Source organism: Ipomoea triloba, chromosome 2 (genome assembly GCF_003576645.1).
Source record: "Ipomoea triloba cultivar NCNSP0323 chromosome 2, ASM357664v1".
NCBI classification, from domain to species: domain Eukaryota; kingdom Viridiplantae; phylum Streptophyta; class Magnoliopsida; order Solanales; family Convolvulaceae; genus Ipomoea; species Ipomoea triloba.
The window spans coordinates 6,774,946-6,794,120 of record NC_044917.1 but is presented as its reverse complement, the minus strand read 5'-3'; the positions used below and the strand labels follow the sequence as shown (position 1 = coordinate 6,794,120).

Below are 19,175 nucleotides of genomic sequence, written 5' to 3'. Positions count from 1 at the left end.
TGGTGTTTCTATCTACATAGAAGTCAGTTAACTCAATCCCAACCATTAATTACAATCAAAATACACTTGTTATACAAACAATCCATATTAGTTGCTAATCCTAAATAATTAAGCTGAGAATCGCCGTGTGTGTATTATTGAAGCAAACAGTCGGAATAGGAGGGGTGACGAGGTGTTGTTGAAAAAGGAGATTTCACCTTTGATCGATAAAGCTGCTTCAAATCTCACCTGTCAGCACAGTAAAAGATTAAAAAAAATCAATTTGACAGAGACTTTGTAAATTGTTTTTGTTAAAATTACAGCTCTTTCTTTACCCAGTTGCAAGTTTTCCATCCCTTCTGTTTTTTACCTAAATATTTTATTTCTGTACCATTATTTAACCCATGCATGGGAACTCAAAATACTTGGTTAATACTTAATACCTACCCATGTTGACTAACGCCAATATCCCGTCAGATAAAAATTTATTCAATCTATTTAAAACGCTTACCAGTACATTACAAAAATGAAAAGTAAAATTAAATTCAATATTTAATGCATAACGTAATATTAAGAAATTAAAAAAAAAATGGAATAGTCAAATCCTGAATAGGAGGAGGGCTCAACAACTCTCACACTACAGCAATTAATAACTATACCGAAATTTCAACATTCGGGAAAGGAAAAAAACAGTATAGGCATTGGTACATTTATTATGATCCGACCAAACACAACCCACACGTATTACTACTCTAAACAGTGACTAAACAGTAGTAGAGACAAGGGCTTATGACAATGGCCATCCCAGCTCAAGAGGCAATTCTTAACCCACGTTCGATTCTCACAAGTGATACACGAACAGAGATTAATCGGATAAACTCAGACTGTAAAACGGAAGAAGATAGACTTAATTAAAAACGTTATAAATCAGATAGTGTTAACTTTATTCAGTAATTGTTTTTTTATTTGACATTTTCTTTAGATAACATTAAAGCTATCATGATTATATTATATTTCAGAAATGAAATACATTGGATTATATAAATTTAAAGAAAATACTGATAAATTATTATTGCGATAATATAATGTTGGGGGAGTTTTAAAAATTAGAAATTGTTGACGACTTTCAAGGATACATCATACATATAACCTCATTGTACCTATGCTATAGATGGGAACAGACGTAGCTCAAGACTGAAAGTTTAGGTTAGGTCACGAACAGTTTACCACAAAAGCTGGTTGAGTAAAGGTTAACCTAGGCTAAATCTTAATAGAAAGCTGGTTGAGTAAAGGTTAACCTAGGCTAAATCTTAATAGATTCCATTAGGAATAATTGATATTGGACACAACAATTTTTGTATAAAGCCTGTGCTTTTTGCTACAAATTATAAATATAACGTATTTAAAGTCGTACATTATATTATACACATAGTGCAATCCTTTTTTATGATATTGTAAAATTTGTAGAAAAAATGGTCAAATAGTCACTATACTTTATTTAAAAATTTAATTCGGTGTCTGGACTTTTAAAATGTGCAATTAAGATTCATCAAATGTTATTTTGGTGCAGTCATCCTAAGATATGAGACTTATTTGCTTGATTTATATACATTGAGATGTTTAATTAAACATTAGTTTATGAACCTAATCACTCATCTTCTAAAGTTGAAGTACTTTTTTCCAAATTTATATTTAGCACACCAGGCAGCCCTTAGCCACCAAATGAAAAAAAGAGGTTGCATGCATCAAGATTGAGAGAAGAAGAGGGAGCTGAGGATGTGGAAAAAGAGGAGAGGGGAGGTGAGGTGATGATAGATGGGTCTTAATATTGACATGGTGGTCATGCATGCATCTCATCATCAATCAGATCCGTCCATCACCATCGGGTGCGTCTTCTAGGATTTTGACGCGTCATGCTCGAGTTTTGAGATACCAAAAAGCCTTACTACCCCTCAACCTTTATATCAAATCATCATCTCTCAATCTTTCTACTGCCAGTACTAGAAACCCATCTACCCACCTTGTCAAACCTGCTAGCCTTTGCAGTAGTTACCATAACAAGCCAAAATATCTCTCATAATCTTGCGTTTTTTGGGAATGCTTTCTGGGACTTCAATTTTTTATTCAAAAAATAAAAATCACTTGTCTTTTTTACCCCCCACTATTTTTATATTTTTTTTAAAATTTAATTTCACTCCCCCCTTCTGCCTCTTTGCTTGAGTAATGGAGTTTGCTAGCGAAGAGTCTCTGCCCATTTTTTATTTTATGGTTCTGGTGATTGGACTTGACGTTTTTCTCTGGCGGAGGGCAGTTGACTTTTTTACGTAAATTTTCAGTATTTTTTTCCCCTATTTTCAAAAGATTTTATTTATTGAAAGTACATAGGTGAAATGAGTTAGTAAAAAAAAAAAAAACTCAAAAATCGAGAGTGATTACTGTGATGACGACAGTGTTAAGTCACTAGCCGCCCCGGCAGCTAAAGCCGTTTAATTATTGCTTCTTCCCATTCCCACTCAACGTCAATAATTTTTAATTTATTATTTTAATTTATTTTTCCCATCAAACTTTGTATACCCGGCAGCCCGGCTGCTAACGGACTGTTCTGATCACGGAATCGGTCTGGGGACAATCTCCGGGCCGGTAATGGTCGCTAAACGGGCCGGGATTGGTTAAACGGGCAGTCCATCATGTCTTATCAAAGTAACATATAATACAATACACAATTGAACCCAATAATATTTTTTTTGAATACTACTAACTCTATTAAAATGTAGTATCTGTGCACAAGAGTCAGTATTGACTCCACTGAGGCCCGAACCCATCACCTCCCGTATAAAGGGAAGGGTTTGATGCCACTAGACCACAAGATCCTTGGCTTGAACCCAATAATATGATTGGGGTTGAGTTTATAGGGTGGGATCACATCGCTAATAATCCACTTGGTTTTGCGTTTGATGAGAAATTGCTGCCCACCCAGCATTCAATGAAATGGGCCTTATCAATTTCCCTACCTAAAGTGATGACGTGACTCATGATGTGTGTGGTACTTTTACTTTGACAAAATTAATATCTCTTACAATTTTATCTTGCCAACATTTATCATCCGCTGTACTAGTTTTTCCACGTGAATAATATAGGAAAATTAAATGTGGGTAAAAATAATTACTTACTCTATCTTAATTTATCTGTTTGTTTTGATTAACAAGTCTTGCCATAAATTTTTTAAATTAAATTTTTTATAATATTGAGTTAAATATTAAAATATAAAATTTATAAGTATTATAATCTTACGTAATAAAAGAGGGTGAGAAATCCATCCACTTTCGACAATCAGACATAGAAAATAATATCCGAGCTAATAAATGTGCATTCCAATTGGTTGAACACTTTAGCAAACAAAGGAGGAAGGGGAAAAAACATTGTTTACACGCCTAGTGAGCGCACCTGGTACACCTAACTACTAACACACACTAGGCAATATTCTTCCAATTATGTAAAAATTCTCCCAAAAAGAAACTCACATAATTTATCAAAAACTTAAACAAATTGGACCTAAAAGGTTGGGCCACATATATAACCAAAACAATATTAATTTATATAAGTCATGAATACGTAAACAAGTGTAATACTTTGCTACACAACAAAAAGCTCAACACTTATCGGAGTTCGCAACACCTTCCTCAAATCCAATATTAATCCTAAGTATTGTTTACCTAATTATTTTCATTTGACTTATTTTATGTTATTTTAATTTAAATGATTTTATGTTATTTTCATTTGATTTTTTTTTTTTTATATTGGATTAGCACCATGGACAAGGGTCCTTGTTAAGCATCTATGGTTGAGTGGTGAAAGCGCCCAACTCATAATTGCTGAAGTCGTAGGTTTAATTCCTACTGGATGCATGCGCATAGTGGATTCACAATCCATTGCATTAATCCACTTGGCTGCATTCACCCCCAGACTATGTTCTTATTTTTTCATATATAAAAGTATTTTGCATGTTTGGTAGTAGGGTGGAATAAGAATATTATTAATAGTTGGGAAAATCGATAAGGAAGGTAAATGAAACCATTATTTCATTATGGAATGAGTTTTGCAATTACGGTCCGTTTGGAAAGTAGAAAAATGACTTCCGGAAAAACATTTTCCTTTCCAGTATTTGGTTGGGTTATGGAAAATTGTCTTGATGTGTTTGGTTCATTTTGACCGAGAACATGCGAAATGGCCAATTTGGCCATTCCGAAAAATGATTTACGGAAAAAAATTGCGTAAGTCATTTTCTAGAAAAATGAACTGATTTTCCTTTGTTAACGAAAAATATTTTCCGGTGACCGCATTTTCCAGACGTTGTCAAACACTGAAAACTCAGAAAACATTTTTCGAAAGTTATTTTCCGTATTACCAAACACACCCTTAATGAGGTAATTAAAACCCAGTAATGTTCTAAAAACTATTAATGAAATAATAGCAATGACTTTGATACACATCCCTGATAGCTAAACATGTCAACCAAATACACCCTATATATGGATGATATCACATAATCACAAATGTCATGTAATAAAATTTAAAACGAATAATAAAAATGTTGATTGAGGCATCGATGCGAGTTATATAAATACTACGGAAAAAGTTGCCAAACATATAGTATTTATGTCATTACTAATGAATATCATTATCGACATTCATGTAAACAATTTAGCTTCCACGATTTTCTATCTGAATTTAAATATCACCTTATAAGTTATATAAGTGAGATAATTAGATTGATATATAGTCTATTTATGATGAACTAGATTAGATAAGTCACTTTCTAGCGAGCAGTGACCCATCACGCTAAGTCCATAGAGGTTGATTTGACTAAACAAGTTTCTTGAACTATTGTGACAATCGTTATTGTGAGCCCAAAAGAGACTTGATATTATTAAAAAGCAGTTGAGTATGCGTTTAACCACACTCTATTCACTCCAATTTGTCATATTTGAAATACGACACCCCAAGAAATTCTCATTCCTCAAACCTCTTTCCAGCCCACGCTTTATATATTTATTTTTTTCATAACACCAACTTTTGTCCTATGTCATTCCCAAAAATAAACACTACTTCGGAAATTTTGAGATCCTCTTATGTTGAGTTCCATTCCCATTATCTATGAGTATATCATAAATTTTGTTGGTGTAATATTTTTATTTGTTTTTTTTTAATCAAAACTAACTTAGATTAAGAAAGGTTGTTGGTATTATATTTTGGTAAAGTTCATAATTTTGTAATGTATTGAAGATTGTCAATCTTGCACATTCAGGAATCATAGAAAGCAAAGATGATAATCAAGATTTCCTATTCAGTCTTGGAGGAAAAGAGCTTGAAGATATATTTTATTTAATATGATCTTCATAGCAAAGGAAAGTGATAGAACAAATTCTCATTGGGTAGTTCTTTTCTGTATTTGTGTTAAGTATTGAATGCATGTGTATTGTTAGGGGTTTACTGTATTTGTGTATGAAGGTAGGGAGGAGAAAGACAGGAGGAGAGTTGCCTTTGGAGCTTTGATGGAACACACTGGGTGCTTTTGGTTCGCACATGGGAATCGGAATCGGAATGGGTATCAAATACTTGGTAATGGTAATGGGTTTTGGTGAAAGTATTTAACATGTTTGGTAATTGGGTGGAATGGGAATGATTATTAATAGTTGAGAAAGAAATGAGGAAGGGGGATGAAACCCTTATTTAATAAGGGTATGGGTTTTGTCATTAATGGGGTATTCTAAACCCATAGTAGCATTCACAAAACCTATCAACCAAACACAAACAATCACTTTCATACCCATTCCTTATGCCTAAACCCACCAACCAAACACACCCACTGTTCCTTGCTACCTTGAATCTAAAATGAAACATCAAACCATTGCTAGATGATAGAGAGAGATGAAAAAAAAATCTTATTCCTACAACTTTGACCACAACATAGTATTTTGAGCTTAATGCAATTTATAGAGATCTAATTGAGAAGATCTAGGAGGTGGCAAAAGGTAACTCGCAAGGCTATAATTTGCTAGAAAAAACTAAATTCATATTTTGTTTCTAAAGTGCTCAAAAATTGATAGGTTGACGACAGACTAGTGAATTTGTCAAGTTTCATACTTCTTTATGTCATTTCATATTTGGGAGATTTTTGAATTTATCACCTTCGGTCAAAGAATTACATGTACATGGAATTGAAGTAATGCTTTTTAAGACTTTTTTTATGCATTATTTATACTCATTAATATTATAAAGTTTTTTATTAAAAAAAAACTATTTTTTAAACCCTTACACTAGAAAATTTTTGGAGTCTTAGTGTTCGGTTTGCTAAAAGCTAAGCGTTATATTTGAATGCTCAAATATAGTGTTATAATCTAGAGATTAACGCTACAAATCTTCAAATATTTTTTTTATTCTCAAAAAAAAAAATATTTCGAACCTATTCACCTACAATCTCATATTTAATAATACAACATGATTCTCATCTTCATTCAACCAAGAGACCTCGTCTTCAGCAAAACAAGATTCCTTAGTCCTTGTCCAACTAAGGGACCTCACTTTTGATACATCTCAAATACTCAAGGTTGGAAAGTTAGCTTTGAGAGCAGGATATGACAATATAACATTCTTCACGAAAATGGATACAATCATGCAATAATCAAATATCATTGCTTATAAACCTCCCACCAAAAAAAAGTCAGGTGGGCCCGGGGGAATTCCTTATTAAAATTCTCAACATTTTGCTTGAGCTACTAATCATTCACATTTTTCTTGTCGAGTGTAACTTCGGTCCAAGGATAAGATGATTTCGCATAGTAAATCTTCGTCACTATATTGTCCAATCATAACTATTTCGAAATCCATATTTTTTTCCTCTGTATTTGACATTTATTTTATAAATATTTTGAACTCATCTTCTCAGTTTGTAATAATTTAAAATTAATATTAACTAAATAATTATACTACGTAATAATTTAGAGATGATAAATTATTTACAAAGAATGTTTTAGTTGAAATTGAATTTCCTTTTCAACAATCTATTGCATAATAGTTCACCCTTAAATTATCACATATACATCTCATGAGGATATGGAATCCCAATACCTATTTTATTGAAAAAGTCTTGGCCCAATGGATGACAGAGGAGAATAGTTGTCCAATAAGTTGAAAGGGAGGTATGGAAGGAAGCAAAATATTAACAAATGTCAACCAGCAAGATCGATGGCATCCAGGTAGTAGAGGGACATGTGTATGGTCAGGATTTAAGACTAGTCAATATTTTACATTTGTTAATCATTCACAAGGCCCGCAACACTATAAATAAGAACCCTTATTCTTTCTTTAAGACATCATCTCTTGAATCACTTAATCCCTGGTCTAGTGGTAGGGGTTTCTAACCTTCAATCCATACACCAGGGAGCAGCTACGATATCATTCTTAGTCCATTCCTTTGAGCTATAACATGTATTATTTATTTATTTCATTATTTGGACCGTCGTGTTAAGCTATTATATCGGACTTTGTATGCACTCTTTTGGGCTTAGCGCCCTGAGCTGTTATTTTCTTATCCCTGTTTTGTACCTCTATACTGGGTTCCAACAAAGCCATCAACATCGATAGCGTATTAAAAACTTTAATTTTTAAACTTTTTTACAATAAATAAGTGAGTATTATTATAGAAGAAAACTAGTATTGAAAACTATAGCTTCAAGATTCAAGGCCTCTCCAACAAAAGTTTGAAAATGGGCAAATACAATGTGATGGATGATGATGGGCATGGCAGGACAGGGCAGTGAAGCCGTGAAGGCTAGAAACGTCTGGAAGCGGGGGTGGTTTCGTTATCCAAACGCAAAAAATGCTGACTCATCCTTGGATTGATCCGAATGCCACCTCAATCAAAGTCACATGATGTTGTGCTATGTTATCCACAAAACATGGAACCTTTCCAAATTAATTTGCGACTAACCTTCCTTCCGCCTATTTATACATGTCCATGTTACACAGCGACTGAAATAAACATTACATTAATTTCACTTCTGTCATCTTAGCTGCTGCGGGCCGTGCCGTGTAACATTATTTATTTGCGCTGCAGGTTCGCTCCTACCTTCCATACATTTTTATTACTATAATAATGGCGACTAATTTATGTGTTCTGTGTTCCAGTTTTAATTGCCTATTTAATGAAGTAGTTCATAGTGCATGATGAACTCACCTAAAGTTCAGAAACTAACGACCTCATCTCAGATTCATAATTGTATCTTTTTTCTTTTTTTCTTTTTAATAATAAACTAAAAAGTTTAGTTAATTATGTGTAAAATGCTTAATACTCCTACACTTACTAACAAATTTGTTACTTCTAGATAAGTTTTAATTGGTTAAGGTATGAAATAAATAAGAAAAAGGTAAAACCAAATCAATTAAAACTTGACATATCAAGAGCATAAGTTTATAAGTGATAAATTTAAGAACACTAATCATTTTTCTAAACAAAATAATGTTATGTGGACCATACTATCAGATAATGTATATTCAGTACATAAATAATGTATTTTTAGTATATTAAAAATGTACATTGTATTTAGAAAAAATGCATTATTTAAGTACTACAAGTACATTATTTGGTATAATATAAATTTAATATACGAATAATATCTTTTTAGTATATTAAAAATGTATTTTTTGTTATGTTCCACGTAGCATTGTGTGGCCCATATGCCCAAAAAAAATCCCCGGGCCTACAGTTTGGGCATTGTTTCAATCGTATTCTGGCCCAAAATTGACACAGACAACATAATAAGTGTTTAACTATTATTAGTTATTACGTGCAATAAACACGTTAAATCACTTAAATGATTATATTTTATTTCACTTTCATTCACTTAATCATAATATTTTTATTTTAAAAAAAATAGTTCTCAATTTTTAAAAATATTTCTTTTTACAAAAATAAGGATATTTCAAATATTTTGACTAAAAACAGTTGTTTAAAAATGAGAAACAAAAATTAGAAAAAAAAATTGTTAATAAAAAGTGAAAATGTTACTATAATTAAATAATTGAAACTTGAATAAACTTTGAGAGAGCTTTTGATTCAAATTATATGACATAACGCTTTGTTCGATTTTTAGAACATGAGAGTTTAACAAATGTAAAGTTTTCAAATATAATTTCTAACTCGTTTTTGTCACATTTTTTAAAATTTTATTTCTTTAAATTCTTAAGTTATATAAAAAAAAAATTAAAATATTATTTGAACCAAATACCCATCAAAATATATTTTTGGTGAAATAGATAGAAAATTAAACAGAGTTGCAGACAATCGTTTCAACCCAACCATCCTAGTGAAGCTTTAGACAGCATGCTTCAAGGAAAGCAACTGAAAAACTAGAAAACATAAAATAAAATTAAAAATAATAATAATAATAATAATAATAATAATAATAATAATAATAATAATAAAACAATTCCCGTTAATAACGGGTCCTAAAAATTTATTGTCGTTGATTTATCATTTCTTGTAGGTTGCATGATCAATAAATAAAAATTTAATTTATATTATACTCTCGAAAGATGAATTCTATCATGCTCTCCTTTTAATCGTATATGTATAATAACGGTAATTATGTTGTTACAATCAATTAAATAGTGTTAAAGAAAAATTTATTCAAAGTATAATATTTTTCACATAAAGTCCTATAATTTTTTTTTAATTATAATTTTTTTGTTGTCTGTCTATTTCTCATGTAATGAGGTTGATGTATGTCTTAATGAAAGTTTGGGAAGTTGAATTAGCTTTAAGAAAAAGAAATTAATTGGCAACAATGGTGTTGGATTCATGGGTGATGGGTGAACCATTTCTATAATCTTTGAAGAAGTCGACGATTCGGCCATGAGAATTAAGAAAACATAATTTTATGCGGAATTTTTGTGGGTTAATCAAGCTTTTGTTGCGATTGGCAACTTCTTTCTCAAGTTTACAAGTTTTATTACTTTGCTTGTTAGCTTTAATTTGAAGTTGATGTTATTATTTCTCTATTCTAAAAGTCATCTTCCATCCATAATTTCAACGACTCGACTAGTAATCTGAATTTTAAAATTTTAGACCCTAATCCATGATATAAAATGTCCAAATAAGAGAAAATTACATTTATGGTCATCTTATTATACTTGTGGTACAAACTTAATTAGTTGTCAGGTTATATGCGTGATTATTTTAACTTGGAATAAGGGTCAAATAGGCCACCGAACTACATATGAAACTGCAATTAGGCCATCGAACTAAAAAACAATGCAATTGGGTCCCTGAACTACACAAATTCATGCAAATTAACCCAAAGTGACTTGTTGACTTGATCTTCCGGTTACCAACTTTAAAAATAATATTTTAAAATAATTTTAAATTAATTAATTAATTAAAATTAAAATTTAAAAAAAAAACAGGAGCAAGTCAATTGGGTCCTTTTTTTTTTTAATTTTTAATTTTAAATTTAATTTTAATTAATTATTTTATTTAAAATATTATTTTTAAAGTTGGTAACCGGAAGATCAAGTCAAACAAGTCAATTTGGGTTAATTTGCATGGATTTGTGTAGTTCAGGAACTCAATTGCATTGTTTTTGAGTTCAATGGCCTAATTGCAGTTTCGTGTGTAGTTCGATGGCCTATTTAACCCTTATTCCTTTTAACTTCTAAGTTATGCATAAATTTAGTTCCTAAATGACCAAATCCGTCACTTTATGAAGTGACACATTGGTAGTAAAATAATTTGTTGACAAACTAAAATCGTTACTTCATGCATAACTTATGAGTTAAAAATAGTTACACATATAACTTCGCAACTAAGTTTGTATTATGGGTATAACTAATGACAAAAATAGTCCTCAATTAAGTTCAAAAATTTTACTTAATCAAGTAAAAATATAGATTTGGTAAGGTATAAATATCTAATCATGGACGGAGCCGAATTTACACATCCACTATAATTTTTCTGGTAAAGTTTGACCGCTGGGCCTGGTGGACGTTCCTCTGCCACACACACATACACCGATTTAATACATTTAATACTCATCAATGTATTGTGTATACATCGTCCAACCCTCAATGTTGCGTTCCTAGTTTGAAAATAGACTGTTTGTACTTTTTTTGGTCATGTCCTTGTGGACCATATCGAAAGCTTCACCTCTCCATTCTCATTACATCGATGACCAATAATAAGGAAACAAATATTTTTTCTTTTTGCGACGGGAGAAATTTATTAATCATTATTTAAAGGTGTTTAATAAGTAAATCATATTCATATATAATAGTATGCAAATGAGAAAAATTTATATGTACTATTTAATAGTGTGCACGGAGTTAACTTGATTCATGTGTAGTAATAGTCAGCAAATCACTTTGAAAATGTAAACCATACTAATTGCTCAATTGTTCTTAAGTTAGGTAATAATTGACTCAATTTTTATGTTATAGGTGTCGCTACTTTTAATTCCTAATTATCCATTGAAGTATTATTTTCAATTTTTTATATGGTGTGCATTAAGGAAACTATTTTCATATATAATAGCACACAAATTTTATAAGAGAAATAAATTGTATTAGAAAGATGTTATGTGATGGACTCGATTAATAAAATGCTAAAAAATTATACATTTTTTATTATACTTCTTTTTGGGTGATGAGGAAAATTTGCATCTGCTACTCAATGATGTGCATAGAGTTAACTTCACTCCCGTGTAATAACTAACAAATTACATTGAAAATGTAAAATATACTAATTGCTCAATTGTACTTAAGTTGGGTAATAATTGACTCAATTGTTATGTTATATGTGTAGCTATTTTAATTCCTAATTGTCCGTTGAAGTAGTATTTTCGAATTTTCTTATTAATAACTTTTTTAAAATTGACTGTTATTTTTTAAAAACACTAGTTGAATACGGTTAGTAATGAATTTAATTTCTTCTTATTTTCTTCTGAAATCGCATTCTAACTCGGAAACTTAGTTTTCAAAAAAAAAAAAAAAAAAACTCGGAAACTTAGTAGTTAGAAACAGCAATCAAGCAATGCCTTTGGAGGGAAAAAATTATGTGAGAACTGAATTACAATTTCATAGGAGATAAATAATGTAGAATAAAGTGGTAATTTATATTATACTATTTGGTTTGTAGAAATAAAATTGTTGAGAATTTCAATTCTGCTTGGTGTACATGGGAATTGAAATGGGATAAATAGTATAAAGTCTAAAATGCTCATACTTATTATTATTATTGTTGTTATTATTATTATTATTAAAAAACCTAAATGATCAAATTCAGATTTTGCTTTTAAAAATTTGTGTAACACGTTATAAATAATATCTAGAATTTCGTAATGGAAACAATAAAATAGATAAGAGAGTTTTGAAAAAAATATTTGATTGAGATTGGCATATTGATTGAAGTTTTGTGTTGAGATGAGAAGAAAAAGACACACTAAAATAAAAAATGAGATGTCAAACATCAATTTTAGATTAAAAAAATAAAGGTAATTTTGTCTCAAAGTTATTTTTTTTTTCTTTCTAAAATCCATGGAATTGAATTACCGGGAAATGAGATTCTAATTTCATAAAGATAAAATTTTAATGCTGCGGAATTGAATTCTAACGCACCAAACACTCCGTAAAGGTTTTCGCTAACACACACATGAGCCTTAAAAAAGTTTTGTCGTTGTCTCGCATGCAGGGTGAGGGCAATCAGACAAAATTCTGCTTCTGCTAACAAATGTCTAATACCAGTAGTATATATTGTTGAACTGGAGGTGGAGGAACTCTCAACGTGTGGCCTTCAAAGCAACGCCTTTCTCTTCCACGATACTCCCCGCCTGCACAGCCCTTCTTAATCTCGACTCCCTAAATCTCTCTCATTTTCTGCAAAACATAATAATGGAGACTGAAAAGAAGCAAACCCGGGAGATTGAAACGCCAACCAATATTACAATCAAAGGCATTCTTGGATTGATAATGGAGAATATTGAAGCCAGTGAGGGTGGTGACAGTAAAAAGGTGATATCTTTGGGGATGGGTGACCCCACTGCCTATTCTTGCTTTCACTCTCCTGCTTTGGCTCAACAAGCTGTTTCTGACACTCTCTCTTCTTACAAGTTCAATGGCTATTCTCCCACTGTTGGTCTCCCTCAAACCCGAAAGTAAGTAATTTCTCTTCTCTTCTTTCATTTCATTTCTTCTCACATCTCAATTCCTTAGCTTTCTGCATTTTGCAACATTTGAACTCACATCTAGTTAGTAACTACACTGGCAGATATTTATAATCTCTCAAATTCTCACAGTGCAGATAACCAAGGGTTCAGCAATTATGATTTTGGATTGAAAAGAATGAAAGAAAGAAGATTAAATTGCTTTCTTGAATCATATTTTGTTCTTGTGTTTGTTTAAACTGTTTCCCCTTTGTGAGTCTTGTACTGTTATTTTCTTGGTTTGCAATTTAATTTCCTTGGTACTTGTGAATCAGGGCAATTGCAGACTATTTGTCTCGTGACCTTCCAGAAAAGGTATCAGCAGATGATGTTTATGTAACAGCTGGCTGCACTCAAGCCATTGAAACAGCACTGTCCATTCTAGCTTACCCTGGGGCTAATATCTTGCTGCCAAGACCAGGCTTTCCAATTTATGCACTCTGTGCTGCTTTTAGACACCTTGAAGTTAGATATTATGATCTTCTCCCTGAGAAAGCCTGGGAGGTTGATCTCAATGCTGTTGAGTCTCTTGCAGATCAGAATACTATTGCAGTGGTGATTATAAATCCTGGGAATCCTTGTGGGAATGTGTATAGTTATCAGCATCTGAAAGAGGTTCCTTTCGGCCTTCTTGCTAACGATTATTTACTCGTCTTGAATGCTTATGCTTGCAAGTCCTGATAAGTTTTTTTTTTTTTTTTTTTTTTTTTTTTGGGTGTAAATAGATTGCAGAAACTGCAAACAAGCTCAAACTCATTGTAATTGCAGATGAAGTATATGGGCACTTAGCTTTTGGGACTAACCCTTTTGTTCCAATGGGAGTTTTTGGATCTATTGCCCCTGTGCTTACTCTAGGATCCTTGTCAAAGAGATGGTTAGTTCCCGGATGGCGCCTTGGTTGGCTAGTCATAAATGATCCTAATGGCACCATTAAAACCCCCAAGGTTTGTTCACCTAATGTTACTTATGATCTTTCTGTTCCTTAATGCTTATAACCATAATTGGTATTCCTTGTTCTATCAGTTCGTTGAGCGCATTAAAAAGTACTGCGATATCTGTGGAGGTCCTGCCACCTTTATCCAGGTTTGCAAACTCGTGTGATTCTTAATAGAAAACAGCAAAATGTTCCCAAGATTTTCCTGACTGTCTCATGGCGAAATTTTTGGTTGTTTAGGCAGCAGTCCCTCGTATTATTCAGCAAACCGAAGAGGTTTTCTTTAAGAAGACCATTAACATGTTGAAGGGGACTTCAGATATCTGTTGTGAAAAGATTAAGGAGATTCCATGTCTCACTTGCACACATAAACCACAAGGATCAATGGCTGTTATGGTGAGCAAACAATCTGAATGTGGAATTACTCTCTAATAACAAACACTTTAAAAGGGATATTTGTTTTGCAATTAGTTTTAAGTATTTTCTGAATTTAGGTAAAGCTGAATCTGTCCTTGCTAAGAGACATCAGTGATGATATCGACTTCTGCTTCAAGCTGGCCAAGGAGGAGTCTGTCATAATTCTTCCAGGTAATAAAATAAATTAGAGAACTTTTACCTTTAGTTAAATTGTTTGGGTAGAATTCAGGTTGACATGAGTAAAGATTGTATACCCAACATGATCTAAACTGGGAAGCACCTGGGTTAAAACTTAAAAACATCATGTTTGAGATGCCAACAAAGTTTATGTTTTGCAGGATTGGCTGTGGGTCTCAAGAATTGGCTGCGAATTACTTTTGCTGCAGAGCCATCTTCCCTTGAAGAAGCACTGGGAAGGGTTAAGTCTTTCTGTCAGAGGCATTCATATCAAGAAAATGGGCAGTGCTAGTTGAAGCTAGAGTTGCTTAGAGTTAGCTTTTTACAGAATATACAAAATGGAGTTTGATACAAATATGCAAGTAGTAGTGTCAAACTGTCAATGTGTCAGTTCTCCAATTACAGCCACCTAATGGCCTTATATTCTTACTGTTAACTAGTCAAACCATATGTCCTGCATTACAATAATATATGTACTCATTATACTTGGAAGTTGTTGTAAAAGTTGAAATACATTCTTGCTTATAAATGAAAGTTACTTGTATGTCTAGCTCAGCTTTTTCCCTTAGTACAAGAGTTCAACCTATAGAATGTCGGCTGGAATTGAAGTATGTGCTCCATCTCAACTAAAAATCTAAGCTGAATAGCTGATAGATGACCATTGGCGATACCAAATTGAAGCATGTGCTCCATCTCAACTAAAAGCTTAAGTTGATAGTTGAATTGCACATTTATGTTTATATATTATATACTCAACAGCTGTGAGGCGGACTATAAATCATGACGGTGCTTAAGCTTAGATGATCTGCGACAAATGAACAGCATCAAATGACTCCACTGTTTGATTCATTATCATATGTGATCACCATAGCTTCATGTGTTAAGAGTTTTAAGCTTTTCCATAGCCTCCAGTAGGTCAACAAGAATTTAGACTGGATTTGTTCATGTCTAAATGGCAATCAGTTGCCAACTCCACACTCTCCTCAAAATCTCCACAGGCAGTGAGTACTGTTAAAAGGATGTAATCATCCACTTCAATATCTTCAGCTTGCATCCTATATAAGAGCTTCAAAGCCTCTCCACAGAACCCATGTTTTGCATAGGCAATTACCATTGCCTTCCAAGAAACCAAGTTCCTCTCTGGCATGCTATCAAACACTTGAATAGCTTCGGGAAGATGGCCACATTTTGCATACATATTGATCAGTGCACTTCCCACAAACACATTTGAAATTGCAGGGGTCTTGTTTATGGAGGAGTGTATCAATTTCCCCCGACCAATGTCTTCTAGTTTCGTGCAAGCTTTCAAGGCTGATGAATAGGTAAAAGAGTTCGGTACTACACCTTCACCCAACATCTTCTTCAAGTATTCAAGTGCCTCGTGCTCGTGTCCTAGATGTGCACATCCAGAAATCATTGCTGTCCATGAAACTACGTCTCTGAAAGGCATGCCTTGGAGGACCTTATTTGCCATGGAGTTTTCACCGCATTTACAATAAAGCCAAACCAGGGAACTCCCAATATAAATGTTGCTTTGGGGAAAATTCTTGATAATTCGTGCATGCACTTCCTTTCCAGTTTGTAGAGCTCTAAGTAGGCCACATGCCCTAAGAACACTAACCATGGTCAAATTATTAGCAAATATCTTTCTCCTTGTCATTATCCGAAATAGACTTATGGCCTCTTCAGCAAGGCCATTACGAGCATATCCTGCAATAATAGATGTCCACGTTACAATGTTCCTCTTCCTCGTCCCATCGAATATCTTCCTAGCATTTGCAATTTGTCCACACTTTGCAAACATGTCTACAATTGATGTCCTGACAAAGACATCCATCTTATATATCCTTTTAACTATTGCCCCTAGTAGTTGAGTCCCAAATCTCAACTCTTTCTCATCCCCACAAGCATTGAGGACACTACAGACTGTGAACTCATTTGCATCAAATCCATCAGAAACCATTGTTGAAAACAAGATAAGAGCCTTCTTTCCTTGCCCGTGCTGTGAACAAGCAGTTATCAAAGTCGTCCAAGAAACCACATCTCGTTCTTTCATCTTATCAAATACTCGAAAAGCACCCTCTAAATCACCACATTGTGAGTAAAAATGCAAAATAGAACTCTCTAAAATCAAACCCTTAAAACCACTCTTTAGTACACAGGCATGTACTTGCTTTCCTAGCTCAAAATCAAATCTTCTGGCAATCAAATTCAACACACACACAAAGGTCTTTGAATTCCATTGGAACCCCTCGTGAACAAACTCTGCTAACAACCTCATAGCTTCCTTGTACAATCCAAATCTCATATACCCATTGATCATAGCAGTCCAAGAAACAACATTTCTCTCCAGCATATTATCAAACACCCTCTGGGCCTCCGCCAAATACCCAAGTTTCACATACATGCTAATCAGATTGTTCTCAACATAAAAATTTGATTCTTTAGCACACTTCACAGCCATGGCATGCACCTTCCTAAGTTCTTTTACATTACAACAAGACTGAAGTAAGTAGCCGAGCACATAGGACTCTGTCAGCTGATTAGTTGCTAAAGTATCAGAACAAGAACCATTTTCTTCACACAAGTATCTCAATTGACTGGGTAACAGTGTCTCTGAGCAAAGACCGTTGCTTTCAACAAATTGGGCCTCGAGTTTAACAGAACTGCTGGAATCGGTTAAGAAAGATGAGTGATTGAGTGAGGAACAGAACAAGTCTGGGCCGTGAATCTTTGATTTGGCAAGGCGCTTTCTGTGTCGTGTTGGTTTGGATGGTTGAGTATCAAAGAGAACAGATAGGCGAACTTGAAACAGTGTGGATTTGAGCGAGTAAATTGCCGGTGAGAACATCTTGTTTAGCAGGAAGAAACCAGGTTTTTAAGTTTTCACAAAGCTCAAGAACAGTAAACCATTGAATGAAAGAAACACTGAAATACTAAAATATCCCCCCACATTAGTGCGTCTCAGAACACTGAAACATTTCATAAATTCAGTAAACAAAGACTATATATCATCAATGGGTTACATGGGTACGTAAAAATCCAAGTCTTTACTGACATGCGTTTATATAGCTGTGAAGAAAGATGGAGATTTACCAGAACGATAGAAGAGAGTGTTGAAACAGTGATGGGAAAGAAGGGGAAAAGTTTGCCCTTCGATTTGTCTTCAATAATGGAGAGTTATGAAGATGGAGATGGTTGTTCTCAGGCGGTGAAACATAATCTTGGTAATGGAGTTGCAGAGAGCATGAGGATTGAGGAAGCCTTTCAGCTTAGAGGACGCACGTTGAAGATAAAAGCAAACAAAAATATCATTAAACAGACAAGTTTGAGCCCAGGATATTTTCTTTTTCTTTTACGGAGGATTGTTATCAAAATTCTCTGAAAATTATTTTTGTGATTTATTTATGAGTCAACTAAATATAAATGTTCTTTTCAATTTGGGGAAAATGACAATTTTTCCCCATATGCTTATAGCACTTTTTCTCCCTGTGTTATTAAAGTGGCAGTTTTCCCCCTCAGTTATTTTAAAAGTGGTAGTTTTCTCTCTTGTAATGTTAAATTGACATTTTTGTCCTTAAAATAACTATTTCATTTATTTTTATTCTCCAATCAATTGTTACTAATATGTATGGAAGATCACGGTTCGATACGAACATAATCGAACACTGTAGCAATTGAACTTAAATAGTATAGACGGTTACGGTTACGATTCAGAACCGAAAAAATAAAATAAAATGATTGTTAAATTTAGACTATTTTTAAATAAGAAATAAAATTATAAAAATAAATACGTAGTAAATAAATACATAAGTTTTGATTGGCGGTTTAAAATCGAAACTAGAACCGAACCATACCGATTTATCAAAATAAGTGTTTGATTATTTTCACTATATATGAGTGTGGTTAAGTTCCGGTTCACGGTTCAACAATTATTTAATTTTAAAATTTTCGGTTCTGAATCGTAACCAGAACCGCCCATACTATTTCGATATGATTGCTACAGTGTTTGGTTAGAGTCGAACCGAATCGTGATCATCCATACATATAAATAATAATTTGTTGGAGAAAGAAAATAAATGAAATAATTATTTTTAAGGGTAACAATGACAATTTAACATTTCAGGGGGAAAGTGCCACTTTAACAACACAGGGGAAAAAAGTTCTAAATCACTTTAGAACTTAGTAATATCCTCCATCAAAGCATTCCAAATAAAAGGTGGAGGGTGGGAACAATATTTCTTGCAATTTGACCTAGAAATAAACTCTTGAGCTATTAAATGAATTGTTTATTTCACATATCGTTTTACAAAAAAAAAAAAAAAAAGAAGAAGAAGAAGAAGAAGATAATACAAACTATTTTTGATATCCAACAAAATTAAATCAAAAGAAGACTCTCCTAAAATAAAGTTTAG

The 19,175-nt window shown here is 33.0% G+C and overlaps 2 protein-coding genes across 2 annotated transcripts; one reads left to right on the top strand and one right to left on the bottom strand.

The window, feature by feature from the left end:
* Positions 1 to 7,957: 7,957 nt before the first annotated feature.
* Positions 7,958 to 15,308, top strand: LOC116010592 (probable aminotransferase TAT2). The gene is made up of 8 exons (XM_031250074.1): positions 7,958 to 8,095; positions 12,722 to 13,184; positions 13,508 to 13,847; positions 13,958 to 14,176; positions 14,256 to 14,315; positions 14,407 to 14,562; positions 14,661 to 14,754; positions 14,922 to 15,308. The coding sequence occupies exons 2-8, from the start codon at positions 12,922 to 12,924 to the stop codon at positions 15,050 to 15,052; spliced, it is 1,263 nt and encodes a 420-aa protein (XP_031105934.1). The 5' UTR covers positions 7,958 to 8,095; positions 12,722 to 12,921; the 3' UTR covers positions 15,053 to 15,308.
* Positions 15,220 to 18,050, bottom strand: LOC116010591 (pentatricopeptide repeat-containing protein At4g18520, chloroplastic-like). Its single transcript, XM_031250073.1, has 2 exons — positions 17,857 to 18,050; positions 15,220 to 17,611 (listed from the first exon to the last, which is right to left on the bottom strand). Exon 2 carries the CDS (start codon positions 17,609 to 17,611, stop codon positions 15,677 to 15,679), a length of 1,935 nt encoding a protein of 644 aa, XP_031105933.1. The 5' UTR covers positions 17,857 to 18,050; the 3' UTR covers positions 15,220 to 15,676.
* Between the last annotated feature and the right edge of the window lie 1,125 nt (positions 18,051 to 19,175).

Coding starts and splice junctions, on each gene's coding strand:
- LOC116010592 (XM_031250074.1), top strand. CDS start 12,922: ATGGAGACTGAAAAGAAGCAAACCCGGGAGATTGAAACGCCAACCAAT. Junction 14,177..14,255: donor GCACCATTAAAACCCCCAAG/GTTTGTTCACCT, acceptor TTGTTCTATCAG/TTCGTTGAGCGCATTAAAAA. Junction 14,316..14,406: donor GTCCTGCCACCTTTATCCAG/GTTTGCAAACTC, acceptor TTGGTTGTTTAG/GCAGCAGTCCCTCGTATTAT.
- LOC116010591 (XM_031250073.1), bottom strand. CDS start 17,611: ATGTTCTCACCGGCAATTTACTCGCTCAAATCCACACTGTTTCAAGTT.